Raw genomic sequence first — 17,251 nt, 5'->3', positions numbered from 1 at the left:
AGGGCCTCACAGATGCATCCTGGGAAGGCTACATCACCAGAGCCTTTTCTTTCAGATGATGTGCACATGTTCCAGGAGGAATACACATACTACCCAAAACTTGCATTGGTTAAAGCTACACCTTTAGGACCTAAACAAACCATTTATCATGATTTAAAAGGGTTGAGAGTATAGGTGGATGAGAGGCAATGCCTTGAGTTTTTACAAGGCACAGTTTAGGTTTTTCTCTTTTATTTCTATGCTCATTTATTTCTATGCACCGCATCCAAGTTACCATGCTTTGACCAATGGAAATTCCAAGTAAACTCTGATGCATTATGGAAAATAAGTCATGCTGATTTTTTGCGCACTGCTCTGCTTCTCTCCTCTCCACTGAGCGGTGATGTTCAAACAACTATTCTATTCTATTTACCCTAGCATTTGCCTCTGCTGATTATGTGCTCATTTATGGTCACGGTGTGAACAAAGCAGAACACCAATGTACAGATACAGATTGCAGCTGAGAGTTTGTTTGTTTGTTTTAAATCATTTAAACAGACCTAAAATTAGTGGTGAATAAATACCACCAAATTAAAGTTTTATCTGTCTCCAAAAAATGCTAAAAAAATGAATATGGGTACAGTGTTGCATGACCGCGCAATTGTCATTCAATGTGTGATAGAGCTGACAGCTGAAAATTGGCCTGGACAGTAAGGGGGTAAAAGTGTCAGGACTTGAAGTGGTTAAACAGTGATTACAGCTGATTGGCTGTAGTCGCTGTCCGGCCAATAATTTTCCACCCAGCTCAATCTTCAGACTGAAATTTGTTGAGCCAGGTAGTGCTGGAAGAGCTGATTCAGCAGGAAACAGCTGATCTTCAATTTGACATGGCCAGCTTAAAGTAAGGTTCCAGCTGAAAAAAAAAAAAAAAAGTCAGCAGCTACAAAACCTGTGGCTGCTGACTTTTAAAATACAGACACTTACCTGTCCCTCGGTCCAGCGGTGTCCTCACCACCGCTGGTTTCACCGGCCATCTTCTCTCCCTGGCGCTGGCATCTTTAATGTGGGCACCCAGCTGTGACAGCTTGCAGCTTCACAGCTGGGTGCCCATTGCACATGCGGAAGAAGTGCTGCGCTTTGTGAATGGCCCCGTAGTCTTCTGGGACCTGTGATGTGTCCCAGAAGACTACAGGGAGGGAGGACAACTTCCGCATCCAATCGCCTAGGCGATTGCAGTGGAAATGGGAGCAGGTATCTGTAAAATTTGGGTACCCGCTCCCCAAAGGTGCTAATCCTTAATGGGGAGCAGGGACAAAGCATTAAAGAGGAACTTCCCCTTTTGGGTGGAACTGTGCTTTAAGGCAGGCAGAGATAAAAAATTATTAAGTTGCAAACATTTTTATCTCCAATCTGGCAACATTATGATTTTCAATGTCCAACATTTTTTTCTTTCCTATTTATTTTTCCCATTTAACGTGTGGGTACTCTATATTTTATAATGAATGGAAGCCTTTCTTATTGGTCTTTAGAGCCAAACCATCTCTAATTATCTCCCACTCCATGGTCACCTTGTACTGCACTCTCCCTGTTCAGAAATTCAAGATGTTCCCTTCCTGTAGTATTATGCAGTGAGGCGGGAAAGAGAGCAGCGGACCAGAGAAAAGTGGACGGGAGTGGTGTCAACGAGCAGTATGAGAGTAGTGAGTGGACAATGACGACAGTATTCCCAGTGGCAACAGAAGGCAGATCTTCTGGCTGAACGATCGGGTCATCCTGGCTTTAACATAGAACACTTGACTAGATGATTGGGAGAAGTTTTAGCGTACATGGGGACTGGTGACTACACTGGGCATGGTACAGTGCATATGAATTCCTTTAACCTTCCTGCCAAAGAGGTACATTGATACTTTATTGGGACATTGAGAAGCTGTACTGGAAAAATAAAAGTGAATTAAAGTGGTTGTAAACCTTTACATATAACCAGTGGAGTGACTGACCTCAGGTGATACACAGAGTTTAAATAAATCCTCTTACATAAGTTGTACTTGTTTATCTATAGCCGTCTGTCCTGTACATCCATTCGAATGGCAGAATTTACACAGGATTTCTCAGCTCTGAAAAGCAGGGGGCGGAGAGCTGAAGTTACACTCAGTGAGGAGAGCTCTGAAAGCTGATTGGAGGAAAGGGACAACCCCCTTCACACAGGAGCCAAGCTGAGGCTGTCAATCATAAGTTGTGCCCTCCTCTGTCACTATTTTTTGTGTCATGGTGTCAGGAAAACATGTCAGAAGTGATTCATGCTGATAGCAGAGGAATAAACCAGCAAACAGAAATGACGCTTGGTGCTCTTGACGGAGACAAGTACACACTATTAGAGGGAAACGCTTTGTTCATATTTCATGTCTGAGGTTTATAACCACTTTAAGAATAACTACATATCATATTATAACTCTGCCCCAAATTACATCACCAATCTTGTCTCCAAATATCGCCCAAACCATACTCTTCGCTCCTCGCACGACCTCCTGCTCTCTAGCTCCCTTGTCTCCAGGACTTCCCCAGAGCTTTCCCCATCCTCTGGAACGCTCTACCCCAATTTATCAGACTATCGCCTACTCTGCTCACTTTTAGGTGATCTCTGAAAACCTATCTCTTCAGGGAAGCCTATCCTGCCCTCAGCTAATAATGGAATCTTCTATTCCTCCTACCAGTCCATCCCCCACAGTTATTACCTTTTGTAGTACTAGCTCCTCCCTCTTAGATTGTAAGCTCCAAGGAGCAGGACCCTCCTCACCCTCTTGTATTGAACGGTGATGTTGCTGTATAGTCTCCCTTTATATTGAAAAGCGCTGAGCAAACTGTTGGCGCTATATAAATCCTGTATAATAAAAATAATAATATTATATGTAGTTATATGATAGATTGGTTCGAGGTTTTGCATTTGTGCAATTCAAAACCCCCTGTGTTGAGATAAGGAAGCTGTCATTGCTGACATCTCCCTTCGAAGTTACAACTGTTTGGTTGCCACAAGCTTTTTTTGTATTTTTTTTTTCTGCAGCACTGGCTAAACAAACAAAACACTTCATATCATCTGTCAGAATGTGTTGGACCTCTGTCAGTCTTTTTTTATGCATCCAATGACCTGAATGGGGCGGACAATCAAAGGAAAACACAGGCAGTCCAAATTATTTGAATGCAACACAACAAAGAAACAGGCACCATAGGAAATAACTGTGTTCTGCCCATTATACTATAAAAACATTGTCATTAGGACGGAGCTTAAAAACACAAACACAGCACATTGCACTGCTCTATTCAGAATTTGTTTAGGAGCCTACACAGTACTGGCAAGTTCAGTAGGTTTCAACATAGAAAACATGACTAGGGACAAGGACAGTTTGTGCAAGGTTAAATTCCCAGAGAGGCTTTCGAAGAACTTTTGGCAGCAGAACATTTCCAGGAATTCTATATATGCCTGGATCTAAACTATGCCAATTTTTCTTATCTAACTTTGAGGTTACATTAGGATTGTGAGCAAAAAGAACTACAACATATTTTATATCCAAGCATGGCATGAAATTGCAACTCCAACCACAACATTTCTCCATTATTTATAGGAATGGAACCAAATATAATCCCCTATTGGCGATCTCAGCCCATTTATAGCAAAATCATGAAAGGCTGATCTTGACAAGTTCTCCAGATAACACCAAAATATTCGTAAAAATGGATTGAAAATGTATCTATAGCCAAAGCCTCTGTTTTTTTAAGTTTTGAATAGATTAGGGAACAGTTAGTTTTTTTTGATCTCTGTGTCACATTGGGGAGAATTACATTTGCTTTCTGTCTGAGAGATGCAACAGGAAGCAAGATCAAATCCCTCCAAAATGAGGGTAAATTCCCCCTAGGATGGTCCTCAGTAGGGATGCACCGAAATTTCGGTGGAGGAAACGTTTTGGCCGAAATAAAAAAAAAAAAAGCACCGATACAGGTGCTGAAAAAACCTCACCGCACACCACTACTTGGTAGTTCTCAGCCTTACCTGAGAAACCATCGAACGATCCCGGCCCTGGGCATAGAGATGCGTGAAGGAAAGATGGCCTCCACTCATCTATATGCCCTTGGAGGACCGGAGTGATGTCACTTCCGGTTCCGGCCATTTTTTTTTGTTTTTAAAGCACTAGATCAATGCTTTTTTTTGATCCAATGCTTTATATTGCAGAGGAGAGATGTGGGGTCTTATTGACCCCATATCTCTCCATAAGAGGACCTGTTACTAATTACTTCTATCACAAGGGATGCATGCATTTCTTGTGATAAGAATAAAAGTGATTGAACATTTTTTTAAAAGGGACAGTGCAAAAAATAAATAAATAAATTTAAATACATTTTTTTTAAAGTTTAAAGTGCCCCCGTGCACACACGTAGTGGTGAACGCATAAGTAGGCCATACCCACATATGTAAATGGTGTTCAAGCCACACACGTGAGGTATCGCCGCAAACATCAGAGCAATAATTCTCGCATTAGACCTCCTCTGTAACTTTACACTGCTAGTGTCAGGGATCCCCTCGATCCCTGCCGCGATGGTCCCGGCGCAGGCGCACTGCTCCGCCCTGTACACGGGCACTAGGTCCGGGCCAGCCGCGGCGTTCGAGTTTGCGCATGCGCAGTAGAAGCCGCGGCCGCCCGCTGGGCACCAATGGCAGCGCAGGGCGGGATATTTAAATGTCTGTGAGCTGTCATTTCGTTGCCTTCTGGTCTTACCTGCTTCCTGTGATTCTGTACCTGTGCCTTGTAAGTTTATTGACCCGGATTGTTCTTGACCTGCTGATTTCTCCTGCCCAGACCCTTGCTTTGCCTGACCTCTCTCCCTGGATGCCCCTCATTAGATCTGACCTCCTGTTGCCGACCTGGCGTGTGACCCGACGATTCTCTGCCTGCTCCCTTGTACCTTACCGTCCTCTACGTTACCAACTCGGCCTGTCTGACTTCGCACTTGCTCAGCCATCCATCCCATCGGGGTCACCCGACCTCCTCACATCTGGCTCTCCCTGGTTGGAGCCCCTGGCAAACACCCCTACCACTGACAGGTGTGCTCAGTAGTGGCGACCTGGTCTCGGGGTACTACAAGTCCATCCCCACCATCAGGGGCCCTGGTGAACAAGTACCCTGGGGCTTAGACTCCGCGCTCTGGGCACGCCTGACCAGTGGAGTGCTAGTGGTGCCGCTCGGCGGTCCCTCACAGCTAGCCTGTAGAAATCTTTAAAGCATAACCCATGGAGATTTTTAAGTACCGCAGTTTCACACCATTCCACGAGTACAATTTTAAAGCGTGACATGTTGGGTATCTATTTACTCACCGTAACACACCCTTTAATATTTAAAAAAAAAAACTGGGGTATATTGTTTGTTTTTTTTAATAAAATATATATTAATTTTTAAAAACTGCGCAATTCGGTTTCGGTATTCGGCCAAGTGCACTTTGAATTTTCAGTTTCGGCACCAGAATTTTCATTTTGATGCACCACTAGTCCTCACCACAAAAGACGCCCCTATTTGAAAATGCTCCTGGTTGTTTCACCGACAACTGTAAAATGTGCTATTTCCTATTGTTTCTGTTTCAGTGGCAATGGTAAGCAAGAACCTCCCCAGCAGGGCCAAAGACAGCAATAAAAGCCAACGATCTCACTAACCCTTCATCACTATCCAAACTACCCTCACGATCTACTTCCTATCCAAAATCTTTTGAAAATAATATGTTTCCATTCGAATAGACATTTTAAAATTTTCAGATGAGAAAAGTGTAGCTTAGTGTGCTATATAAAACAGACAGACAACTAATGTGTAGGAAGTTCCAGTTTCTTACCCTTTAAAAAAAATCTGTAATTAGATAAAACATGAAAGCTTCCATTGCTGACCTTTCCTTCAAAAAATGTTGGTCACCTAGCTGGAATACTAAAGCTGACCCTACATGTTTTAGTTTCTTTCATTTACTCCGCAAGCTGAAGAAAAACAAAAAAATGGAACGGATTCCCCCACCCACAAATTTGAGGTCCTCCCCACTGCGCTATTGAATTCTGACAGTGGGGGGCACCCTTGCTTTCAGAATACACAGGTCAGTCTGCAGCCACCTATCGAATGGCTTTTATCCAACAGAACGGTTGAACAGGAGTCAATCGTCAGATTGACTTCTGTTCAACTGCAGTGCCACACATGGATTAGATTTCGTCCGGTCCCTACTGAACCAGCCTAATTTCGATCCATGTATGGCCACCTTAACTCTATTGCCTAAATCACAGCTCCAAGTGGTCACAGTCTTCAATTTGTTTGCCACTGTACTTTGGAGAACTAAGATGATGTCAACTGCTGTATTCTCCAGTCAAGCCAGCAGGTTAAAGTGATACTAAAGGCTTATTACTATTTTTATTTTTTTTAATAACATGTTATACTTACCTGCTGTGTGAAAGGGTTTTGCACATAGCAGGCCCGATCCTCCTCTTCTCAGGTTCCCCGCTGGCACTCCTCCCCCCTGCCGAGTGACCCTATAGCAAGCCGCTTGCTATGGGGGCACTTGTACGTGCTCACTCCCAAGCCCCACTCAAGATATCCATTAAACACACACAACTGGGCTCGACTCTGCCCTCTCCTCACTGACTGTGATTGACAGCAGCGTGAGCCAGTGACTTGTGCTGCTGTCTCTGAGCCAATGAGGAGGCAGAGAGCTGGGACAGCAGTCGTTCCCGTACACAGATACGTATTGGGGGGGGGGGCTGCATGGGAAGCGGCATACTAAAGGTTTACCTTCATGCATAAAATGGCTGAAGGTAAAAAAGAGTCTGTAGGATTAAAAACCACTTTAAGCCCGAGGATCCTTTTTACTTGCTTTCATTTGCAAACTACTGTAAAAACCATGTTGGCTGTCAATGTCTCAAGCACCAGTTTATACAAACAAGTGACTTATTGCAATACCTTATTGCTTACTACGGAGCTCAGATCAAAAGTTCTGATATTCAATCAGACAAAAGGAGCCTCCAAGCAGGCAGCATCTGCTGTGATCTTTTTGGCTAGCCCACAGTGCTCTGAAAACTCTGACACTCAAATACATATTTGTGTTAAAAAAGAAAATAAAAAAATAAAAAACAAAAAGGGCAAAAAACTTGCAACTGTAAAAAAAGAAAAAAAAAAGGAGGTTAAAAATCAAACCTAAAACCAAGTTGGCTTCCTTTTAAAGGTTTCTTCTATAATCATTGCTTGAGTACGTGCAACACAGGCATGAAAACTGGCCAACTACGAAAATAACAAACTGTATCTTATGTTCCTGTGATTACTCAACTTTTCCTCTTCAGTATTTAGCACTAACTATGAAATTTCAAGGCTAGAACGTACAAATACATGTGTTTAGGTCATAGGTATTTCTAACGATAAGCCATATACTACAAGGATTCATTTTTCGTTGGTCATCATGACTGCATGTAAACCAGATTTCAACTACTGTCACTTTAGGTCACAATATCACCCCCTTGCGGATACCGTGACCTAAAGTGATAGAAGTTGAGATCGGATTTGCATGCAGTTGTGATGACCAAAGGAAGGTGAATCCTTATAGTATATGGCTGTATTCTTTGGTGATATAAAATCACTACAGCAGCCGAAAGGTAAATCTGTGCTATTATGTACAGCAAAGCAACATGTTCACTTTAATGTCAACTTGTGCAGATGCTCATACTAGGTTATCAGTATTTTGCCGATAGACAAAAAAGGTGCCGATAGTGGCATGTGGTGTTCCATTAACTTGCAAATCCGCGCCCCATAGACTTCAATGCAAAATCGCATCCCTTAGACTTCAATGCAATATCGCCCTCCCTTTGACTTCAATGCAAAAGGCCCCCCCCCCCCCATTGACTTCAGTGCAAAAATGCCCCCCCCCCCAGTGACTTAAGTGCAAAAACACCGCCACCCCATTGAAATGCAAAAAATGCCCCCCCCCAAGGACTTCAATGCCAAAATGCACCCCTCCCCCCACAGTGACTTCAGTGCACAAACATCCCCCCCCCCGTGACTTCAGTGCAAAGACACCCCTCCCTTAGTGACCTCAGTGCAAAAATGCACCCCCCCAGTGACCTCAGTGCAAAACTGCCCCCTAGTGACCTCAGTGCAAAAACGCCCCCCCCCCCCCAAGTGACTTCAGTGCAAAAACGCCCCCCTAATGACCTCAGTGCAAAAAACACCAGCCACTTAAATTAAATTTAAATTGTTTTTTTAAAAAACTGTCCATTTCGGTTTTCGGCCAAGTGCATCTTAATTTTTGGTTTCAGCCCCGGAATTTTCATTTCAGGCTCCATTCACACACGTGCGACCTCAAAATCATGCGATTTTCATTGCGACATTACAGTGTGACTTGATTCGACTTTGGCACGACTTTGGATGAGTGCAACTTTGGCTTTGACCAAGGATAATTTTTTCTGCTGTACAAAGTTGCACGTACAACATTCAGGTGTGACTTTCATGCGAATATGGAGGGTTTACATGAAGGCTATGGCCCTCAAGTCGCATGAAAGTCAGACCAAAGTAGTGCAGGAACTACCTTGAAGTCACACAGATATGAATGCTACCCATTGGGAAACATAGGGAGCTTACTTGTCATGTGACTTTGGACCGCAGAGTCGCATGCGAAGTCGCATAAGTGTGAATTGAGCCTCAGTGCACCACTAGAGAGCATGCAACTCAATCCCCTTCATGCCTCTGCTAGAACTTGGTTAGTGAACAAGGAGGAAAGAAGTGAAAGCAAATATGGACAGCTGTGAAAGCTGGTATAACACCCCGGTCACATCAAGCCCAAATTTGAAATTGTACGACCTACAGTGAAGTTGCATGATTTCAAAGTCGGGGGACATGCTGATTTCAAGTGAGATTTGCAAGACATCTGACACAGATGTCTATGCAAATCGCACCAAAAGTAGTGCATGTACTACTTTAGAAATCGAGCGGCTCCGACCAAGTTGGAACCGCACTGATATGACCGCTGTAATTGTGGACAATAGGGTGCGGCTTGCAAGTTGCATGGCACGAGATTTGCAAGTCGTATGGCACGCAAATTGCATGCCAAGTCACACATAGTGCGACCTGGGTCTTAAAAGCAAACCTGTTCGCTCACACTTGCAGCTGCCCTTTTCACCTCTCTGAAAAGCAATCTACCAAGGTTGACAGGTGGCTGGGAGGCAACATATCACTTCCTCACCTACTGTTTTAACCCTGAAAAACCCTATTCACCTGAACAGGTTGCTTTTGGAAGCATCACACCTCAACTCATGTCAGCACATCTCACCACACAGAAGTTCAGCTACGGTGCATTGAAAAAAAATTAAATGTAATTTTTTTTCTCTAAAAGAAAAAAAAAGAAAAAAGCAAATATTGCTTTGCAATAATGCTACACACTGAACACCAGCCTGCTTACCAGAACATTGCGTTGTAGTGTAAGGGCTAATGTGATCGAACCCTAAATGTGCAATTTCTATATTAGATTGTTAAAATAGTATGTGGGTCTTAAAAAAAAAAAAAAAATTACACACACACACACACGACAGGTACTCGCTCCCACTTCCGCTGCGATTGCCTAAGGCGATCGGAAGCGGAAGTTGAGCTCACCCCAGGTGCCCACAGTAAAGATGCCAGCGCCAGGGAGAAAAGACAGCCGGTGAAACCAGCCGTGGTTAGGACACCACTGGACCAAGGGACAGATAATTACCTATATTTTAAAAGTCAGCAGCTACAGTTTTTGTAGTTGCTGACTTTAATTTATTTTTTTTTCAGCTGAAACTCCGCTATACCACCTAATACCTAAAAAAGTAATAAAATAATAATACCAATAATTTATTATTTTTTGTTCGGGTGTTTTATTATTACCGGTGTTAATAATAATAATACTACTACATTTAATTTGTTTTAAGGTTAGGGGTCAATCATTTATCATGATTTATTTATATATGTATTTATTTTACATTTATTTATTCATGCATGACAATTTTTTGTTTTTATATTTTTCATTTGAGCAGAAATTCACGCAAAACGCTTGTTAAATGCGCTAAAGCGTGCAAACACGTGCCAATCGCACATTTCTATTATTTTCTATGGGAAAAAAACTCACCAAAAACATGCAAATCTACCCAATTTGAGCTACAAAAGTAGCTCCAAAACTTTTTTGAGCTTCAGATGTTCTTGCTTCAGGCAACTTGGAGAGGAGATGTGAACTCATCTTACCACAGAGTAACATTGATTTTTTTTTCCCCCTGAGCGTTTTGGAGCTCCAAGCTACAAAATGCTCAGGTGTGGATGGGGCCTATAAGAGTAGGTAATGAAGCAGAGTGCTTGATTCTACATTTCTTGGGTCGTGCGTCCAACGCTTGGTCTGTCCTGGCAAAAAAAAAAAAAAAAGTGCTAGAAGAACACAGAATAAAGCGTTCTAGATGAGCATGAAAAGGTTGCAGGATAGGAAATGACACCACTGGTTAGTTCGCTTTCCATGAAGAAGCAACACTTTTCACATGGGATGAACAGTCAGCTTTAAATATACTAGCGGTGTAGAACTCCATTGCGGTAGTCCAGGATAATGTGATTGTTTCTTTTAGCTCTTCATATGACATGGTCTTCCTAAAGCGGGATTGTAGTGCAGATGAACACCATGTGCTTATTTGTTGTCCTTTCATCATGCCTCATCTGCTGAATGCTGACATTGCCATTTAAACGCACATCTCAGCTTGGTTTTGTGACTGAATGAATTGGTGGAATGTCAGCATGCTCCAACAAAGCACCTTTTGTGTACAGTCACTTTATGTCATTTTCAGTGATGCATACATGCGGAGGATGTTGGAGTTACACCGCAGTATTTGTTTAGATGATTTACTTAGGGGTGAACATTTTCATTCATTCCTGTCAAATTAGTTTCTGTTTAGAATTGTAATTCTGGCTAAAAAATGCCTGATTTATTTTTAGTCACTGATAGATTTCAACATTAATAGTGTCTGGACAGAAATTTAGAGGGTTCTGGTGATGACCTATGTGTTGTACATTGTGTGCTGACCTAGGACAAGTATTCATATAAGGACATATGACTTTTCCTTGTTCTTTCTAGGTCAGTGGCACCAGGGAATTAGCATTTTCAAGTTCAGGGCATTAGCATGTTCAGGGCAAGTCATGGTGGCTTCAGGAGGTTAGCAGTCTTTACAAAGACAAGGAGGCTAACCCTTGAGGTTAGCCTAGTGCCTGACATATTTTAAGGGTGGTTCACAAAAATCAAATTATATATACACATATACACACACTCATATACAAACACACACACACACACATATATATATATATATATATATATATATATATATATAATAATCCTGTGTCAGATTTTTATTGCAGCTCCTGATCTCATTACAAAGAACTCCCCTTGACCATTTTCACAAGGTCAAAAATTAAGGGGAGGGCTGTGGAAATTTTCTCTGACTTCCTGTTGTGTCTCTGGGTCAGAAAATGATGGCAACACAGACAGCTATAAAAAACGAACAAAGGTTTTACCACTCCTACAATCTATTCGAAGATTTAGCTGCAATGGTGTCACTCTTTTCTGAGCATTTTTGAGTACAACTACAAACAGCCTTCCCAATGTACAGTGCAGTAGTAAGTTCCGTTGTAGTCACCACAATAAAACTACAAAGATCAGCCACTACTGGATCATGCATACATCCTCAAGAAATTCATACAAAAGAGTATTCATCTCCTAACCAGGGTTCTGCAGGCAATGAGCAATTTCTGCCTCTAGGATAAGTAAGTCTTGATCACTGACTATTATTATTATTATACAGGATTTATATAGCGCCAACAGTTTGCTCAGCGTTTTACAATATAACGGGAGACAATACAGTAACAATACAATTCAATACAGGAGAGATAGGAGGGCCTGATCCTGGGAGCTTACAATCTAAGAGACTACCTGCCAACATACGTCATGTGAACACAAGTCACATTCACATTGTAGTCATACAGTATGCCATCATTACTATATGCAAGAGCCTATTATTTAGAACAATCCATGATTGTTTTGTTAATAAACAAGCATCACACATGTAACAGTCCAAACAGTAAGAAAGGCCTTAATTATTTGACAGCTAGACACATCATGCCAAACTTGTATAACATACGTAAGCACCTTGTTCAATGTTAAGGAAACCCATTCAAAAGTAGTTTAAGTTGTATACCAATTATGGCACCGCTACCTCATCCAATCAGAGAATATGCTGAAATATGCAAGGTATTCTGTGAATGGTGCCTGTGCCGACCTCCTTTGGTTGCTATTGGGGTTGATTTAGGCTAGGTTCACACCTAAACATTTTGCAGAAATGCACTACAGTCCATTTAACATGATTTCCTATGGGACACATTCACATTTCACGTTTTCACCCGGTACGATTTTTGGAGAGGGTCAGGGATGTTTTTAAATGCAAAATGTTGCATTTTGGTTTAAAAGACTTCAAAGGAGAAGCTGCACAAATGCATGTAGTATGTTTGGCATGTTTTGGTTCAAAAGACTTCAATAGAGATGCTGATGAAATGCATGTAGTGTGCTTTTGATGCGTGCTTGACACGTTTTGGTTCAAAAGACTTCAATAGAGTCACTGCAGAAATGCATGTAGTGTGTTTTTAATGCGTGGTTGACGCGTTTTGGTTCAAAAGACTTCAATAGAGTCGCTGCAGAAATGCATGTAGTATGTTTTTGATGCATGCTTGACGTGTTTTGGTTCAAAAGACTTCAATAGAGTTGCTGCAGAAATGCATGTAGTGTGTTTTTGATGCGTGGTTGACGCGTTTTGGTTCAAAAGACTTCAATAGAGTCGCTGCAGAAATGCATGTAGTGTGTTTTTGATGAGTTCTTGACGCGCTTTGGTTCAAAAGACTTCAATAGAGTTGCTGATGAAATGCATGTAGTGTGTTTTTGATGTGTAGTTGACGTGTTTTGCTTCAAAAGACTTCAAAGGAGATGCCGCAGAAATGCATGTAGTGTGTTTTTGATGCATGTTTGGCGCGTTTTGGTTCAAAAGACTTCAATAGAGATACTGTAGAAATGCATGTAGTGTGTTTTTGATGCATATTTGACACGTTTTGGTTCAAAAGACTTCAATGGAGATGCTGATGAAATGCATGTAGTGTGTTTTTGATGCGTGTTTGATGCATTTTGGTTCAAAAGACTTCAAAGGAGACGCTGAAGAAATGCATGTAGTGTGTTTTTGATGTGTGTTTGAAGCGTTTTTAATCTGCCCAGCAACAAGTTGGTCAAAAAAAACGCATCAAAAATACATATGCAAAAACAAAAAACGCACTGCAGAAATGGACCAAACGCAAACCTCATAGGTGTGAGCCTAGCCTTACTAAAACTTGAGAATGCAAAATCTGGCACAGCTGTGCATGGTAGCCAATCAGCTTCTAACTTCAGCTTGTTCAATTAAGCTTTGACAAAAAAAAAAAAAAGGAAGCTGATGGGTTTGCATGCAGAGCTGCACCAAATTGTGCACTCTCTAATTTAAGTAAATCTGCTCTGGGAGCTGCCAGCAAAGGACAGTGGTGATCACTTTAGCAGCCGTGACCGCTACAGTGATTCTCCACTTCCAAAGCGGTCCCACAGGTATGACATATGTATATTACATTGGTCAGAGCTGAACCAATGTAACTATGCAATACAATCTATACCTGGACTTTAACCCCTTCCTGCCATTGCCTCCTGGACCTTTAAGAGGTTCTAAATGCTGAGAGGTGGAGGTGGGTGGGCACCACCGTGTCTGCCAATCACATCCATCACATGACTGGAAAGCTCCCAACCGCAAGTATGCATCAGGAGCATTCTGGTACCCGCCGGTGACTGTGCACATCATGACGCATATATGCAGTCACTTGGCGTTAAAGCCCACCTGCCGAGAGGCCGCATATATGTGTACTGCCAGCGGGAACGGTTTAATAAAAATTAAAAATGCAACATAGCCCCTCAAAATAAACACATATATATATATATATATCTTTGTGTAACAGTTGATACAGCAATATATCCCCTTTGTGCTATTCCCAAACACTTTTAACCGGATCTGATTGGTAACTATTCATATTACCAAAGTTCCTCATAGTTTTGAAAAGAGGAGCCTCTTGCTAAAAAACTAAAATAAATAAATAAAATATCTTTATTAGTGCCTTTTGCAATCAGTTTAAATTGTTATTAATCTACTTTACCGCTTGGACCTGTCAGATGTAACCCTCTGGGGAACATGTAACGCTGACCATCAGATGTAACCCTCTGGGGAACATGTAACGCTGACCATCAGATGTAACCCTCTGGGGAACATGTAACGCTGACCATCAGATGTAACCCTCTGGGGAACATGTAACACTGACCATCAGATGTAACCCTCTGGGGAACATGTAACGCTGACCATCAGATGTAACCCTCTGGGGAACATGTAACGCTGACCATCTGATGTAACCCTCTGGGGAACATGTAACGCTGACCATCTGACCATCAGATGTAACCCTCTGGGGAACATGTAACGCTGACCATCTGACCATCAGATGTAACCCTCTGGGGAACATGTAACGCTGACCATCTGACCATCAGATGTAACCCTCTGGGGAACATGTAACGCTGACCATCAGATGTAACCCTCTGGTGAACATGTAACGCTGAACATCTGACCATCAGATGTAACCCTCTGGGGAACATGTAACGCTGACCATCTGACCATCAGATGTAACCCTCTGGTGAACATGTAACGCTGACCATCTGACCATCAGATGTAACCCTCTGGGGAACATGTAACGCTGACCATCAGATGTAACCCTCTGGGGAACATGTAACGCTGACCATCAGATGTAACCCTCTGGGGAACATGTAACGCTGACCATCAGATGTAACCCTCTGGGGAACATGTAACGCTGACCATCTGATGTAACCCTCTGGGGAACATGTAACGCTGACCATCTGACCATCAGATGTAACCCTCTGGGGAACATGTAACGCTGACCATCTGACCATCAGATGTAACCCTCTGGGGAACATGTAACGCTGACCATCAGATGTAACCCTCTGGTGAACATGTAACGCTGAACATCTGACCATCAGATGTAACCCTCTGGGGAACATGTAACGCTGACCATCTGACCATCAGATGTAACCCTCTGGTGAACATGTAACGCTGACCATCTGACCATCAGATGTAACCCTCTGGGGAACATGTAATGCTGACCATCACCCTCTGCCCTAGAACAATGTCAAAACAAGCTACTTGGGATCCCAAGAAAAGGCTTGCCTGGCTGTACAGTACTCATCATCACATAAAATAGTCAAGAACTGGCATACCACAAGTGAATCTAGTGACATGGAGCGTGCATAGGGACATCAACTACAACAGACCATCATAAACATTATCATCACTGTCAAACAAGTCAGAAAATTGCCCACTTTACTTCTGGGGAAGTTGTGAGGACTGGGGCTCTTTACCCATAAAGACCTGATAAAAAAAATCGTATTCTTTAGTTAGGAACAGACATTCCACATTAATGATTATACTACCAAAACAAGTGTGTGCTGTAAATTGCCTCCAGCATTGTTTCTTCTTGCTGGAGGCTGCAATTTTGCTGAAGCCCAGAGCCCCTGAGCAGCAGTAAATCTGTAGGCTGTCAGCAGATCAGAACAGTGCCTAAAAATAGGAAGCAACTGAGCATGTGCAGAGCAGGGTGAGACAGTGTATTACTGGATTTTAAACAGTATAGGCACTTATTCTTAATGTTTTATTTAGCTGTACCTGCAAAAGGGGCCAGCCTGAAGTCATTTACCAGAAATGTATTTTCTGACTAAAGTTCCACTTTAAAAGAAATTGGTTTACTTCCAGTGGACATTCCGGATGTGGGGTTATCCCCGCTCATTCCCAGTGCCCACCTATGGACAGGACTCTCCTAGCTGGAGGTCAGCCACCCTACCCCCATATCTATGTACTGGTGTGAGGCTAGCTCCGCCCATTCCCAGTGCCCACCTATGGACAGGACTCTCCTAGTTGGAGGTCAGCCACCCTACCCCCATGTCTTGCTATGTACTGGTGTGAGGATAGCTCCGCCCATTCCCCGTGTCCACCCATGGACAGGACTCTCCTAGTTGGAGGTCAGCCATCCTACCCCCATGTCTTGCTATGTACTGGTGTGAGGATAGCTCCGCCCATTCCCAGTGCCCACCTATGGACAGGACTCTCCTAGTTGGAGGTCAGCCACCCTACCCCCATGTCTTGCTATGTACTGGTGTGAGGATAGCTCCGCCCATTCCCAGTGCCCACCTATGGACAGGACTCTCCTAGTTGGAGGTCAGCCACCCTACCCCCATGTCTTACTATGTACTGGTGTGAGGCTTGCTCCGCCCATTCCGTGTCCACCTATGGACAGGACATTCCAAACGTGAGGTCAGCCCCGCCTCATCTATGTACAGCACATTGCCGGTGTGGGGTTAACTCCACTTCCTTCCCTCATTGACCTATTTAAGGACATTGCAGGTGAAGGGTCAGCTCCGCCCCCTCCCTGTGGTCAGCTATGTACAGGCCACGCCTGGTGTAGGGTTAGCCCCACCCCGTCCTTGTGTCCACCTATGTACAGGACGTTCCCGGTGTAGGGTAACCCCGCCTCCTCTCAGTGTCCGGCCTGACTCTATATGGAGAGGTCAGGAGTTGGCCGGCGGACCCTTAGCATTCCTTCCATTGGGAACCCCTGAGACAAGGCGCGCACTCACTCTCTTTCTAGCTGCCTCGCTGGTACGTACACAAGAGACCAGGCGACCGCTCTCAGGCTGCCGATCAGTCCTAGTCCTTTGTCCGAGGAAGGTATCGCCAGCTGCCCATCCGCCATCCTCTTCCGCCAGGCTTCGTCTGTTCACACCGCTGTCTGTCCTTCCCCGCACACCACAATCGTCTCAATACTCCCCACTGTTCTCTCTCATCTGAGGTTTGTTGTGAGAACGAAGGAATCACCCCCTCCCTGCGTCACGGCTCAGTCATACGAAACGGGGAGGGCTCTGCCAGTCATGTGACCCAGCATGGGTGGACAGCGGCCGCCATATTGGTTATGGGCCGTTCACTACTCAGTGATTCTAGAACTACTTCCTGGATGCCATAGAAATTCCACCAGCGCAGTGTGTGAAGCATGATTATTGAGACTGAGAAGAGCTGTGCTGTGTCCAGTCCATAGAGAACAACAGACGTTTT

At 43.4% G+C, this 17,251-nt stretch overlaps 1 protein-coding gene across 2 annotated transcripts in view; it reads right to left on the bottom strand.

The window, feature by feature from the left end:
- Positions 1-17,046, bottom strand: part of ABHD5 (abhydrolase domain containing 5, lysophosphatidic acid acyltransferase) — a 63,280-nt gene extending 46,234 nt beyond the window's left edge. Inside the window, exon 1 of one of the 2 annotated variants that reach the window (XM_089690686.1) lies at positions 16,810-17,046. In XM_089690686.1, coding sequence (XP_089546812.1) covers positions 16,810-16,895 — 86 coding nt within the window. In that variant the 5' untranslated portion in view covers positions 16,896-17,046. Of the gene's footprint in view, positions 1-16,779 lie in introns of both variants that reach the window. The other variant, XM_089690680.1, reaches the window with a different exon arrangement.
- Between the last annotated feature and the right edge of the window lie 205 nt (positions 17,047-17,251).

This window comes from Staurois parvus, unplaced genomic scaffold (assembly GCF_062004578.1).
Source record: "Staurois parvus isolate SC_StPar_1 unplaced genomic scaffold, SC_StPar_1.0 ptg000021l, whole genome shotgun sequence".
Classification (NCBI taxonomy): domain Eukaryota; kingdom Metazoa; phylum Chordata; class Amphibia; order Anura; family Ranidae; genus Staurois; species Staurois parvus.
Note: the sequence above shows the minus strand (reverse complement) of the source record. Positions and strands in the feature narration are given on the sequence as shown.